The sequence below is a fragment of the Babylonia areolata genome, chromosome 18, assembly GCF_041734735.1.
Source record: "Babylonia areolata isolate BAREFJ2019XMU chromosome 18, ASM4173473v1, whole genome shotgun sequence".
Lineage (NCBI taxonomy): Eukaryota > Metazoa > Mollusca > Gastropoda > Neogastropoda > Buccinidae > Babylonia > Babylonia areolata.
The window spans coordinates 17,519,337-17,535,194 of NC_134893.1; the positions used below are offsets into that span (position 1 = coordinate 17,519,337).

The 15,858-nt window shown below is 39.6% G+C and overlaps 1 protein-coding gene across 1 annotated transcript; it reads right to left on the reverse strand.

The window, feature by feature from the left end:
• Positions 1–2,349: 2,349 nt before the first annotated feature.
• Positions 2,350–14,502, reverse strand: LOC143292174 (protein kinase C alpha type-like). Its single transcript, XM_076602357.1, has 8 exons — positions 14,403–14,502; positions 10,016–10,063; positions 8,723–8,935; positions 6,578–6,693; positions 6,041–6,226; positions 5,494–5,600; positions 4,675–4,872; positions 2,350–2,455 (listed from the first exon to the last, which is right to left on the reverse strand). The coding sequence occupies exons 1-8, from the start codon at positions 14,500–14,502 to the stop codon at positions 2,350–2,352; spliced, it is 1,074 nt and encodes a 357-aa protein (XP_076458472.1).
• Between the last annotated feature and the right edge of the window lie 1,356 nt (positions 14,503–15,858).

The window sequence follows — 15,858 nt, forward strand, 5'->3', positions numbered from 1 at the left end:
TCATCGTTCCAGTGATGTCAGTGTGGTTGTAGTTATGTCCCATTCCCCCACTCAACTGTCCGTGACATCACCTGAGATGGGTGTCGACATTCAAACCGAGGAAACAGTTCATACGTCACACACTGCACTGTGATCACAGACAACACGTGACGTGCCAGAGGGGATGGTGGGTGTGAACAACATCAGTCAGCGGCCTGTGTGTCTCTGTGCTGTGTGTGCTGTGGGTAGTTTCTGGAGTGTGACCATTGTTTGTCAACAGAACCATGCTGTTGTGTTACTTCGGTCTCTAACGGTCAGGCAGGTTTCGGGGTGCTGTTTTTCGCAGCTTTGGTCGGTTCCTCGTCAAACTTACGTGCTATCTTAGTCCAAGTTAGAACACTGGCTTGGAGTTTCAGTTATGGGAGGGTGGCTAAGCCAACAACTAACTCAACACCTTCCTACACCCTGAAGCTGTGTTAGGGGGTCGTCAATACCATTAACGCTCTTCCCCGTTACTTCTCCACTCACTCCCCCCCCACCCCTGCTTACCGTCTCATTCGAATGACTAGCATCCAGACCACCACTCAAGCTCTAGTGGGGGTGGGGGGGGGGGAAATACCGGCGGCTGAGCCATGATTCGAACCAGCTCGCTCAAATTCTCTCGCTTCCAAAGCGGACGCGTTACCTCTAGGCCATTACTCCACTTCTTCTTCTCATTATTATAAATCAGAGTGACGAGTTGTGAGTGGCATCTGGTTCTGAACAGATGTTGCAAAGTGAGAGAAAGATCGGTTGCTGTCAGTTTTTGTTTTGGCCACCGTCTCACTCGTATCTTGTGTGTGTGTCTCTGTGTGAAAATCATACTGCTGTCCCCGGGAAGACTGGCGTCGCCGCAGCGTAGTGCCACCTATACATTAATTTTTATATTATTTATAGTTTATATACTTAACTCTGAGAATGACATATCTCCGTTCGTCAGTCAGTGTTATAAATCCCCGTGTGCATAATTGTGTGTGTGTGTGTGTGTGTGTGTGTGTGTGTGTGTGTGAGCTTGTGTGCGCGCACGGGTTTATCTGTAGGTGTCCGTGCATATGTCTGTGTGTGTGTCAATGTGTGTGCTTGTGTCTTTAAAAGGTGGTGTGGCTGACAGTGAAAGAGAGAGAGAGGTCGGGGCGGGGTGGGGGCGTGGGGGTGGGGGTCTGGGGGATCCAGAATGAAGAGAGAGAGCGAAAGGAAAGACCGATTCAAACATACTGACAGTCAGTAAAAATATGAGCAAAAGTACATTTAATAAAAGTCGATGAAATATATTTGAACATTTATCACATCTGCATAACACACATCGCAATGAGACAAGACGCCTTATAAAAGCAACACGGGTACCAAAACACAAGACACTCAAGTTATGACAAAAAGAGATTTACACCTGTACAATAATAATCTTACTCATATAGTTCATAATATAGATAGTACATAAATTTACAATAATCATATGACATGTATACTCTTTCTCTCGTTCACACACACACACACACACACACACACACACACACACACACACACACACACACACACAGAGACACACACAGAGAGTTCAGTTCAGTTCAGTTATTCGAGAAAGCGTCACTGCGTTCGGACAAATCCACATACGCTACACCAAATCTGCAAAGCACATGCCTGACCAGTGCGCCTTGTCGCACACACACACACACTGGTAATATGTGTCTTCACTTTTTTTCTGTCCTGCTTATAACAGTTTACTGTTTAAGCCACTATTATTATACCTTTTTCTTTCAGTTTTACAGCATTACAGCAGAGACAGGCATCACCACCACACTGTAAGTGTTGTCTCTTAATAATGGGGAAGAGTCATCTCAGGGGAAGAAACTACTACTGCTAATAATGTACATTTATAAAGCGCCCTTTCTCTATACGAGCTCAGGTCGCTTTACATTAAAAAAACAAAACAAAACAAAAACAACAAGAACAAAAACAAAACAAGTTACATAAAACATTCATTGCCACTCTTTCTCAATAAACCCTCAACCCTTCCGCCCCGCCACACACACACACACACACACACTCACTCTTCCCCTCCCACCATACATCATACATACACCCAAAGTGAACTGACATGGGTGGTGTCGGAGAACAATGAAGCTGAGAGTGCTTATAGATAAGTTTTTAAAAGATTTTTTTTTTTTTTTAAGTGATGAGCGAAAAGCAGAAATAGAATCAGATGCACGGATATGATGAGGAAGGTTGCTCCAGATGTGAGGAACAACAAAGAAGAAGAAACGTTGTTTTACACTAGAAACAGTATCAGATACAACAATGGACTGTCTCCCTTTGAGAGGATTCCAATGGACCTCAGTGGCTGGCTGAGAAATCAGTGACACCAGGCTTGTGGACCTGGCTCTCTTTCAGCACCTCCGTGAAGGGAATTTTGTCATGGCCTGGCATCCCCGGGATGTGTCTGAGGCAAGGTGGATGGGAGCTCAGTTCACTTCTGAATTTAGTCGTTCTCATAAACGAGGAAATTGCTGTCGTATCTCTGAAAAGAAATATACAGGTTGTTTAGGTAAAACAATACATTTTTCTTCTTCTCATCTGATACAGTCAAAGAGTATGAAAGTTTTTTTTAGGTTTTTACATGTATTCTTTTTCCTATGCTCATTAGTATATCAGTAATTTGAAACAATCTCTCTCACTTTCACCTTAATCCTCTCTCTCTCTCTACCAAATTGTCGCTTATCCCTTAGTAGTTTATTCTGCTTCAATTCTGTTTTTCTTTTCTGTTCCATGTTATCTGTTTTGCACCAGTTTTGTTGACTCACTTGTGTAAACAAAGTGAGTCTATGTTTTAACCCGGTGTTCGGTTGTATGTGTGTGTGTGTGTCTGTGTGTCCGTGGTAAACTTTAACATTGGCATTTTCTCTGCAACTACTTTGTCAGCTGACACCAAATTTGGCATAAAAATAGGAAAAATTCAGTTCTTTTCAGTCATCTTGTTTAAAACAATATTGCGCCTCTGGGATGGGCACAAAAAAATAAAGAATGAAGCCTAATTATATGCAAACTGCATTTACTGTTATATTTATATTTTTTGTATTCTCTAAACTTGGCACTTTGATCTGATATTCTGATCCAACAGCTAGAGCAGTCATTATTATCATTTTTTGTTCAAACAGGAACTTCTTTTGCTAAGCATGGAATTATATTTATTTTGCAAACGTTTTGGTGCAGATAGTAAAAAAAGGGAAATTACTCTGTAATGCTAGTGGAGTTAATTTGCTTTAAACTGATCTTTCTCATCTTAAACATTACATTTTGAAACAAGAGAGGCAAGGCCTTCAAGACTCACTTGTGATGCACTTTAAAAAAAAAATCCAAGCTTTTTATGTATTGAGTATTTCAAAATGTAATGTTTAAGATGAGAAAGATCAGTTTAAAGCAAACTAAGTTCCCCAGCAGAGTAATTTCCCTTGTTTTACTGTCTACACCAAACGTTTGCAATAAATAAAACTTCCATGCTTAGCAAAAGAAGTTCCTGTTTGAACAAAAAATGACAATAATGACAGATCTTTTGTTGGGTCGAATATCAGATCAAAGTGCCAAGTTTAGAGAATTCAAAAAATATAAATATAACAGTAAATGCATTATACTCAATACATAAAAAGCTTGGATTTTAAAAAAAGTGTATCACAAGTGAGTCTTGAAGACTTTGCCTTTCTTTTTCTGATTTATACATACTATGTCACTAGAGTTCTACAACTAATGACATTAAACATTTCAGTGTTTCTCTCTCACATACACACACACACACACACACAAACGTTTACGCATAAACATTATAAACCATTCACACTGATCTACTGGAAAAAAAACAACAAAATGACAGTTGTAAAGTAGAAACAATAAGACATCATGCTTGAGGTTCACACGAACAGACCGTTGTTTTACACAAGAAAATATGGACGTCAACATCTCTCTCTCTCTCTCACTAACACACACACACATTATTGTATAATATGCATATCTATCTTGGTAGCCAGCTAACACACACATACACACTGTTGACAAACGGATATCCTTACATACCTCATAGTCGTTGTCGTCGCCGTCACAATCAGCGGTCAGCAGCAGCCATTCAAGCAGCTTTGGCTGATGATGATTACTTTTTTCAAGTGGAGGAGGACATTCCCCACGTCTGAGAGCCTCCCACTTCAAGTCAGTCTATACACACACACACACACGTGATAAACTGGAAATATTATGGTCTGATTTGCAACTGCCTCTTTTATATGACGATACAGTGGAGAAAATGAGTGAAAAGAGAAGAAAGCAGAAATGCAGAAAAAAAAACAAAACAGACAGAAAGACGAACTCCGATGATCTATTCATATATATGTAGTCCTACATCCTTCGTGAATAGGCATTTGTGTGTATAACAATTTGAAAAAAATATAATAAAGAGCAGGTGAATGCATCAACTTGAACCTTTAAAGATGAAAAGTATGAAAACAAAGAAACACAAAGTCTAACCATTTCAGTAGGTGTTGACCATATAGCGACACTAAAATTTGAAATTTTGGTTGAATAACTTTCTCAGAAAAGTACGAAATATATTTGAGAGACACAGACACAGAGAGAGATGATGGGGTATAGAGACAGACAGAGAGAAAGAGCTCTCACTCCTGTGACCTCACAAGCCTCACCGATAGTATTCCGCCAGCATGGAACAGGCGTTGCTTCCTGATCTGCCTCTCCCCTTCGGCCCCCAGTCTGTGTGCAGGGTCCTCCATGAGCAGGCCCTTAATGAAGGTCTTGAGGGGCTGGGAGTACATACCCAGCCTGAAATGAGTCAGCCCCGGGTCTATGCGGAATCCTCCCCTGGACACAACAGGACACACAACACATACAGTCTTTGCTTCTCAAGAACTTGCATCTTTTAGAAACTACAAGCACAGCATTTTTTTTTCTTTTGTCAGGAGTTTTCTAGTATTAATTTCTTACGTTCTGTAACTTCAGTTTCTACCAGCGGCTTTGTGTTGTGATTGTATTTTTCCTGAGAAAGCTCATGTACCACCACTAACTGGGAAGTTGGTTCTTTATCAATGCGGCTGTTCGAACTCAGTTCGAAAATAAAGGACTATTGTACATACACTTGCGAATCCACTTGACCATGGACAAACATCTTTGATATGTGTCAGTACACACACACACACACACACACACACACATATATATATATATATATATATATATATATATATATACTTGTTTTCCTCCAGAATCATGTTGTAGGAAATATTTTTTATGTATAATTTATTATTTGTTTATTTAATTATGAATCTGTTTACTTTCAAGGCTGCACTCACATTCGGCAGTTGAAACTGATTCTTAACTGATCCGTGACAATGTCACCTGCAATTCGATTTATATTGTTTACTTATCACACACCTACACACGAACCTCTACTGTCACAGGTTGGAACACAGGCATCCTACTCACCGTTTCTGCTGTCCTGTTGATTTGAGAGGACCCTCAAAGAGGTCCATGGGGTCCACCTTGTGGACCAGGGCCAGCAGGGTGACGCCCAGCGCCCACCAGTCCACCATCTGAGGACAGATAACACCACGCTGTAAGTACTCCATGTCTGGTGAACGTTTGTGGCCTTCTTTCCACGACACACACGTTCTCTCTTTCTCTCGCTCTCTATCTTAAAGTGAATGTGTGATTGCCAGAACAAGATTTCTGTCGCGTATCACTAGCGGCTTAACGCGCGTGTTGGAGTGTGGACAAACACACCTGGTGGCTGGTGCATGCACATTAACGTTCGTTTGCATGCTAACACGTGACACACCCGGTCTCTTTCTCTCCCTCCCTCCCCAATCCTTGCTCTCTATCTAAAAGTAAATACCAGAAGAAGATTTCTGTTGCATATCACTTATGGCTGAACACACATGTAGCAGTTGGGACAAACACATCTGGTGGCTGGTGCACATTAATTAACGTTCGTTTTCGTGCTGACAGGTGACACAAATACCGCTGTCCTTACCCCGTTATACAGGACAGGCTCCTTGAACATCTCAGGAGCCAGGTAGATGGATGTCCCCATCGGCTCCTGAATGCTGGGACTGTCCCACCATTCATAGCAGGCCACTCCGAAATCGATTATTTTTGAATGGCCGTTGCCGTCAAAAATTACATTGTCCGGCTTGATGTCCCGGTGGACAATAGAGTTCTGCAAAGGAAACGAAAAGATTATTTACGAAACAAAAACACATAGAGACTGATATTTAGCAATATTTCTGTAAGTGTGTCTAATTTGGTTTCACTTTATCAAAGTGGATTAGAATGTTAAACAAACACATAGTCATCATGTGCTTTAGTGTGATATGACTTGTTTATATATCGACTTCAGTAAGAAAACGAACTGATCAGTACAACAGCTATGTTTCTATACTCGCTCTCTCTCTCTCTCAACACTCTGGTTGTCACAGACACACTGGCAATTTGAATACGCTACTTGATATGCTGTCCGTGTGTTCCTGTAACATCCTATTGCGTCGTAAACATTTTAAGACCAACTTACGTTCTGGAGATACAATATGGCTACAGACAGCTCTGCAGCCAGGAGCGCCATCTGACGGCCGTTGAAGACCGTCCTGGCCTTGATGTGTTGCAGCAGGGATCCCCCATTGTAGTATTCTGGGGGAATACACACATATAATAGAGTCCTATGTAACGTAAGACTCTGGGGGAGTCTTGCACATACACATGGAGTCTATTTCTTCGGTAAAAACATTCTAAATATCAGTGACATTGTCTCCAATGCACACACAGAGAGAAACACACACACACACACACACACACGAACGTACACACGAACGCACACACTCACGCACGCACGCACACACACACACACACACACACACACACACGATCATGACTGATGTCTCAGGAACACTTGCCATTCAGCCCAGTTTGGAGAAATAAGGATCGATAACATCACAAACTGTGGAGTGATGGCCTACATTTGACGCGTCCGCCTATGAAGCAAGATAATATGAGCGCACTGGTTCGAATCACGGCTCAGTCACCAATATTTTCTCCCCCTCCACTAGACCTTGAGTGGTGGTCTGGACGCTAGTCCTTCGGATGAGACGAAAAATCGAGGTCCCGTGTTAAGTATACACTTAGCACACGTAAATGAACGCAGGGCAACAAAAGGGTTGTCCCTGGCAAAATTCTTTAGAAAAGTTCACATCGATAGGAAAAACGAATAAAATTGCACGCAGGAAAAAAATACAAAAAAAGTGTGGCCCTCTCAGCGTAGCGACACGCTCTCCCTGGGTAGAGCAGCCCGAATTTCACACAGAGAAATCTGTTGTGACAACAATAACAACAACAACAAAATCACACAAAGGAGAAATGCAAATATGAAATACAAACTTCCCCCTCCCCCCCCCCCACCCCCCTCCCGCACCATTTATTGACTCACTTGTGCAAACAAAGTGAGTCTATGTTTTAACCCAGTGTTCGGTTGTCCGTGTGTGTGTGTGTGTGTGTGTGTGTGTCTGTGTGTCTGTGTGTCCATGGTAAACTTTTAACATTGACATTTTCTCTGCAACTACTTTGTCAGTTGACACCAAATTTGGCATAAAAATAGGAAAAAATTCAGTTCTTTCCAGTCATTTTGTTTAAAACAATATTGCGCCTCTGGGATGGGCACAAAAAAATAAAGAATGAAGCCTAATTATATGCAAACTGCATTTACTGTTATATTTATATTTTTTGTATTCTCTAAACTTGGCACTTTGATCTGATATTCTGACCCAACAGCTAGAGCAGTCATTATTATCATTTTTTGTTCAAACAGGAACTTCTTTTGCTAAGCATGGAATTATATTTATTTTGCAAACGTTTTGGTGCAGATAGTAAAAAAGGGAAATTACTCTGTAATGCTAGTGGAGTTAATTTGCTTTAAACTGATCTTTCTCATCTTAAACATTACATTTTGAAACAAGAGAGGCAAGGCCTTCAAGACTCACTTGTGATGCACTTTTTAAAAAAAATCCAAGCTTTTTATGTATTGAGTATAATTTCAAAATGTAATGTTTAAGATGAGAAAGATCAGTTTAAAGCAAACTAAGTTCCCCAGCAGAGTAATTTCCCTTGTTTTACTGTCTACACCAAAACGTTTGCAATAAATAAAACTTCCATGCTTAGCAAAAGAAGTTCCTGTTTGAGCAAAAAATGATAATAATGACAGATCTTTTGTTGGGTCGAATATCAGATCAAAGTGCCAAGTTTAGAGAATACAAAAAATATAAATATAACAGTAAATGCATTATACTCAATACATAAAAAGCTTGGATTTTTAAAAAAGTGTATCACAAGTGAATCTTGAAGGCCTTGCCCTTCTTGTTACATGTGTGTGTGCGTGCGTGTGTGTGTGCGTGCGTGCGTAACAATAAAATGATTAAATCGGTAAGTGCACACTGTCCTGAGTATAACCATTCAGAACAGCGATCCATGCAAGAGAAAGCAAAAGACGGACATAGGAACAGAAAGACAGACAAAAACAAACACAAACTAATATTTTTGTGTGTGTTTATGTAAGAGAAAAAAATAGGATGGGAGATTGTAAATGGAAACAGCGTTTGAGCAAGCTTAAAATGAAAGGAGAACCCCAGTCCCAGATTGAAACGATATTGTATCATGAATCTCCCAGTACCGAGTAGGATATAGAGGTGGTCGCTGTTCTGGAAACTGGCCAGGAGCTGGCCAAGGAATGGACCACCGCGGACATCTCTGCAGATGTTGATTTCTGTCTGATGAAGGTCCTTGAAAACCTCATCTTTCTGCTGCTCCTTTATAGCCAGGAATCCCCGAGGCTGCTTCCATCTGGCCTGTCTGGAGGGTCTCACCAGGTGGACTGTACCGAATGCTGCAGAAGGAGAACGAGGACCCATGAGAAATATCAGAATCACGTCTTTAAAAAGATGAACATTGAGAGAGATGTTCGAACGGTACTGAAACCACCTCTACACATGGCTGTATAGAACATGACTCGGAACTTGTTCAATTGCACTGCAATGGGAGTGACAACATGCACAAAGAGCAGACTTCTTAAACAGTACTTACATGTTGGTTTCATATTGTCAAAACAGCTTTGGTGTAAGTCTCATGTTTTATGCATAAATACTAATAATCTTTTCTTCAAATTAATATTAATTCGAGGTTGACATTTAAAAAAAGGAGTAAAATCTGAACATTGGAATGGAGAGATGGTGAGACAGTCCAAACCACCCCAAAGGCTTTGGACTAATTGTGGATGAACAAAGCATGTATATCGATCTATTTATCTCTAAATGGTACTGTATGATAATGAATCAAAGAAATCAGTGTATTACAGATCAAAATCATTTTGATTTGTATCGTGGAAGACAATGTGTCAGCCCCACTGCTTCCGAGATTGTAAAACTGTAGAGAAATGCCCAATGATCTCTCTCTCTCTCTCTCTCGCTCGCTCGCTCTCTCTCTCTTGCTGCTTTCAGCTGCTCAAACCTGTTGTTTGGAGAATAGAGCACTTTTTTTTTAATTATGTTGCTTTAATACAGATGGATGCATGCAATTTATTTTTCAGCTAGAATGTCCTGCTCTTTTGGGCCTTGCACCAAAACACTTTTGTGAATCATCCTCATGAATCATCCTTGTCGACCAAACTGCAAAAGTATGTAACATAATTTTATGTAAAATTGTGATTTCGAAGGCCTGTTGATTTATCCAAGGCCTCATGGGAAACAAAGAGGAAACAAACCAACAACAGCAACAACAACAAAAAACCCGACTAAATCTAGATGTTTATCCCACTTTGACAATATCGTTCATAAACGAAAAAGGGGATAGTAAGATGTATGTGAAAACAATTCATGGCTTTTTTTTTTTTTTAATATTGATTTTGTATTTGTTTCAGACGGCCTGACCTGAATCCCGAACGGCTGACATTACCAACACCCAGACTTACCTCCCATGCCAAGCCCACCCAGGCAGTCGAAATCAGCCAGTGTGATCTCTGAAAAGAGATAAACAGATAAATGGATAGACATATGAATAAACGAACAAACATAAATAATAAACAAATAAATGAATTAATAAATAAGTAAATGAATACATAAACAGATAAATGCAAGCACTGTCTTCTCAACAACAGCATCACATTTCCACGATGAAATGATGAAAAAAAATTTTTTTTCCCCGTCACACTGACGTCTGCACAATTTCACAAATATAAGTGTCGTGCGCTTTCTCTCTCTCTCTCTCTCCCTCTCTCTCCCTCTCGTCCTTACTGTTGTTTATTCATAGCATTATTGTATTGTACATAAATATACTTACATTTGTACATGCTTATGTAATTTTGATGTTGCTGCTGTGAATTTGACTCTCGCATTTTTTATGTTTCTAAAAATTAATTTTTCTTCTTCTCTCTATAAATATTCTTGCCCAGAGGGCCGGATGTAAACAAGTACTTTGTGCTTACTCCTTCACCCTCGCAAAATAAAATTTCGTTCGTTCGTTCGTTTGTTCTCTCTCTCTCCCCCCCACTCCTCTCTCTCTCTCTCTCTCTCTCTCTCTCTCTCTCTCTTTCTCGCTGCTTAACAATATCCATACGATTCCACATGCACAAGGATTGTGTATTTATTTGTCGTCATCACAACTGATCCACACAGCCAATCGAGGTATAAGACCGTTGGATAATTCCACGGCCATCTTGGATCTTGCACATACGCATCTGTTCTACTCGAACAGTTCGAGCACTGCCAAAGGCGATCAACCTACACAAAAGCAAACATGTGCTGTTCTCCAGTTCTTCAGTTGATAGCCTCCATTGCTACAACCAAACTCTGGTCAATGAAGTGGAAAAAGTCGAAAAAGAGGAAAAATCGAAAAGAAACGAAGCCTGCTGTTTCGCACGTTCTGCTTCTCCTGATCGCCTTTTTTGCTCAAAATTTCGGAGAGCCAATCAACTGTGAGAGCACAGATCATGTGACGCGCCTCTGTAAGTCATTTAAGCACGGAACTCTCCATCGGTCTATTTTCTCTCTCTCTCTCTCTAATTTTTTTTCCGTGTGACGGGTTCACCAACACAGTGACATGTATCCGATGACAGGCCTGATAGCCAAGTAGTAAGAGCGTGGGAACTCAAATCAGAGAGACTTGGGTTCGATACTGATACCACTGCCCGGTGGATTAAAGATGAAGACTGTTTTTTCCGAAATATATTCCGACTTCCTGGAGTCTTTATCTTCTTTGTGTAAACTACATAACATCAAAAACGCACGTTGAAGATCCAATTATTTTTGTCAGCATGCGGTACATTGCAGATATGTGAACATGTCCAGCATGCAAACCCACGAAAACGGTGTATGGCTGCCCACATAGCTGGGTAGAAAGAATATACCCATTCGTTATTGACACGAGTGAACGTGAGAGTTACAAGGAACGAACACAGATGAAGTACCCGATTTTATTTATTTATCTCTCTCTATATATTATTTATTTATTTATCGATTTATTTATGTACTTACTCATCTATGTATTCATTCATTTGTTTATTTATCAATCAGATTTTTTTAAATTACATTGTCACAACTATTATCAATTAGACGTTCCATGCATCATGACTTGCAGAAAAGGGGAACAAGTGAGTGAAATACGTCAAATTGCAGCAGTAATCTCCCTCTCATCCACGTGCATCTGTTGCCGTGCGTTCAGTAACCTACACCCCCCTCCTCACCCCCCCCCCACACACACACCCCGCCACCCCCTAGAGATACCTGACTGAAACCCCCCCCCCCAAAAAAAAAAAACAACCACCCCAAAACACCCAACAAAACATGTAAGTATATTATATAGATGCTTTCGGAAGAAATATGGTAAAAATAAAATCTGCCTGTTAGAAAAACTGTATTCCAGCACTTCAAACATTATAGAATTTGACAGAAACCATCTGTGTGTTTTCACGGATATGCAACGTAGTGGGCACATTCTTCCGCTCAAAAGTCGACTGTTACTTAACAAATGTATGTGTATGCACAGTATAGCGAATGAAACGGCACCAGAAGAAAATAACCCAGAATTTTATTACTAATGAAAATAGACACACTCACAAACTATCTTTTCCACGACCCCGAAACAATTTATATAAATCTAGTTTAACAAATTCTGGGGGAACGATATGGAATGGTTTGCCTCCCTCTTTGTCATGTTGTCTCAAGCAACCATTCAAAAAAGCACTTCAGAAATATTTGATGGAAAAAATATGATCCCTTGATGCTTTGATATGACTATCATTGTATCTGCTGTCCATATACTTGTCTATTTTTCTAACCTTAAACTTTCTCTTTCCTTCTGACTCTCTGTCTCTCTTTACTATCTCTTGACTGTTACCTTTATCCATCTGTCTGTTCTCTCTCTCTCTCTCTCTCTATATATATATATATGTGTGTGTATGTATGTATGTATATATATATATATATATATATATATATGTGTGTGTGTGTGTGCGTGTGTATGTATGTGTATGTATATATATGTATCTTTCTCTCTCTCTTTTCTTCCTGAATTAAGTTAATGATTTAAGAATGTCGCACTGCATGTTGTAATCGTGTCAGTATCATATGTAAATTTATTGCTATTTACGCTTGCATTATTTCTGTTGCTGTTGTTGTTGCCCTCAATAGAATTTTGGTGTGTTTTTTGTAATTGTTTATTTCCATATTATCCTTTCCAGACCCCCACTTCCCCCATTTCTTCCTGTTTTAATTTTTTTTAAATTAATTTTTTTCTCTTTTTTATGAGGGCAGGATGTAAAAAAAGCTGTATAAGCTCATTCTTTTACCCTCAATAGAGATCATTTTGACTTGACTATTATAGATTATTTTTTACTTGAATGTTTATCGTGGCGATACTTTGAGCGTGTAGTTTATGTGACTGGGCCATGCGTGAAAACTATTTTGAAGTTAATTTTCTGTTTTTCAGCAGAAAGCTATTTGCATCAGCAGCGTTCTCTTGGAATCTCTCTCTCCATCTCTGTCTTTCTCAGTAACAAAACTTATACAGCTTTCCTGATCAGAAATACGTAAATCATTAATAACTGCTGTGTGACTTTCATACCATAACTCTGAGTGTGTTAACCTCTGTCGACATGGGTCAAAGGCCTAATGAATAAATATGTCAAGCTTCAAAATGCTTTCTCAAAGTGAAGAAATGCACGACAAAAATAAGCAAGGGAAAAAAAATCGTATAACAGTCTAAAACAACAACAACAAAACCTCACAAACGAAAATTGATGGAAAAAAGTCCCATCTTACCTTCCATTTTAAAAGTTTTTTTGTTCCAATTCTCACAGCACAAGTACTGGCACACGTGTCGATTGCTGCTCGCTGTGTTGGTCACTCGACTGAGGAAGAACAGTGATGGAATACAGTTGGGGTCCCACTTTTAGATTGGCTCGTCAGACGCTGTCAGGTGACCACGGTAAGAAAGGGGAACAATGGGGCTGACTACATTCACGACGCTGACAGCGGGACCCTAGCGACGACCCTACTTATCGCCGTATTGACAGAAGCAGCTTCATGGACAATACCTGGAAATAGGGGCACCCTAGCGACAACCCTACTTATCGCCGTATTGACAGAAGCAGCCATATGGACAATACCTGGAAATCACTTCCATGGTTACTATACACTCAGCGCGGGAGATTAGATAAATCCGGGATGGTCCAGATCCGTTGTGCTATCAGTGAGAGTAAGATAAGCCGTGACTGGCCACTTCACTGTTATTATTGTCATAATAATCTTTAGATACAGCTAATGGACTACCTGGAAATCGCTTCTATGGTCACTGTACACTCTGTGCGGAAGATTAGATATTTCCGGGTTTTTGTCCAGATGCCCGTTCACACACACACACACACACACACACATGATACACAGAGAGAAAATAATGTTATAATTAGCTTCGTGAATTAAACAGAATTATTTTCTTTGTACATAATGCATGCCATGTTATTTTCCGTTGTGATTCCTTCATGTTTATAAAATTATATTTCTATGACTTTTTTCATGTGATTGTGGATTTTTTACACCACATGTGAAATTCTGCTGCCCTGGGAATAATGAAGTAATCTGTAGATATCACAGTTGACTTTCTCTATCAGTCTGTACACAACTGGCAAACACGCAGTATTATAATCTCCCTCAACGACTACACTGGCCATCATAATCACTTCCAGATGGTCCATTAGTTGTATGTCTGTCACAGCAATAACTACCGTGTTGCTAGAGTCCTGCTGTTAGTGCTGTGGTTTATCAGCCCCTTTGTCCCCTTTACTGCCCCTGTGGTCAACTGACTGGGTAGAGTCAGCTGACTGGTGGTCAGCTGACTGGGTGGGTCAGCTGACTGGGTCAGGCCTATAAAGGAGGTAGTCCCAATGGACTGCCACCACAACATGTTCAACACGTGAAGCAACAACAGCTGGTGAACATCGGTGTACAGCTCTCTGTCTGTGTGTATTAATTTTGTGTGTGTGACACAGCATAATTATCTGATGATGGCATTTCGTGGATTTGTAGAAGGTAAGATTTTATTTTTCATTTATTCAATTCTTATTTTATTGGTTTCTTCTTGCAGCTTGTTTTGTTTATATTTTGTGTGTGAAGACACATGGAAGCAGCTCTGATTCAGTGTGTGAAAAGTTTAGGAGTGTGTGAAGATGGGATTTTCTGAAAAGAGAAAGGGTAAGTATTGTCTTTTCATTTTTGCATTCTTTCAGCTGTGTTATATTTGTCTTTTCCCGTGTTTTCTCATGTTTACTCTTTTCTTCAGATTGATTATTTCAAACAACTGTGAAACAGTGTGAGTTACTCACGTACACACTTTTTGAGGAATAGAAAGTGAAAAGTTATGTTGAATAATGTCATAATAACGAATTATTATCAATGATGGAAACAAAGGGAATAATCGAATATGTGTGACTATGTGCAAACATTAGTTACAGAATTGTTTCATCGTAATGAAAAAGTAATTACAGATCCAGCCTACACCTGGACATGGTAAATGATAGATATCGCAGTGGGAAAAAAAGAGTACAGGTGTGTCTGTTTTGGACAGGCAGACGTTTTCATGACGGGAGAAAAATAAAGAGATTTTGTTGTAAGAATTTTGTTTAATATCCCCATCACAATACTTGTCATTGCGGATAAGTATTAATTTTCACAGTGTGATGATCGTTTAAAAGGTAGGAGGGGTGGGGTGGGGAATTGAATTCTGAATCAGTGGAAAGAGGAGATGGAAGGTGGAGTCAAAGGTGAATATTTGAAGTAAATAAGGAGAATAATGAAAGAAAATTTCTTTTAAGAAAATAGTATGATAATGGAGTTCGTAAAACAGAAGTCGTCAATTTAATGAAATGAAAACTGATACTGGATAAAGACAAAAATAAAATACAGGAAGAACAAAATCATCGTATAAGTAAACTTACGTAGACATAGTTGTGACAGGCAAAAAAACAAGCATGATTATAGAATCACTGTATATGTTGAAATGTGTTGAGACATAAGAATCTCTCTCTCTCTCTCTCTCTCTCTCTCTCTCTCTCTCTCTCTCTCTCTCTCTCACAACAGCTATTGGTCTACAGATGCAACTAAATAACTTAAAAAAAACAACAACTCAGCTACCTAACTGCAATTAAAAGTTAAATTGGATAAAAGTAATATTGTATTTAGGAAAGGCGATTTTTTGGCAGTAAGAGAAAGGTGGGTGTATGATGATGTTGGTATGTCAGTTGTTAATGCTTGCAAAGGTATT

Coding starts and splice junctions, on each gene's coding strand:
- LOC143292174 (XM_076602357.1), bottom strand. CDS start 14,502: ATGTTGTGGTGGCAGTCCATTGGGACTACCTCCTTTATAGGCCTGACC. Junction 8,936..10,015: donor GGGTGGGCTTGGCATGGGAG/GTAAGTCTGGGT, acceptor CTCCTTCTGCAG/CATTCGGTACAGTCCACCTG. Junction 6,694..8,722: donor CCACCTCTATATCCTACTCG/GTACTGGGAGAT, acceptor GTATTCCCCCAG/AATACTACAATGGGGGATCC.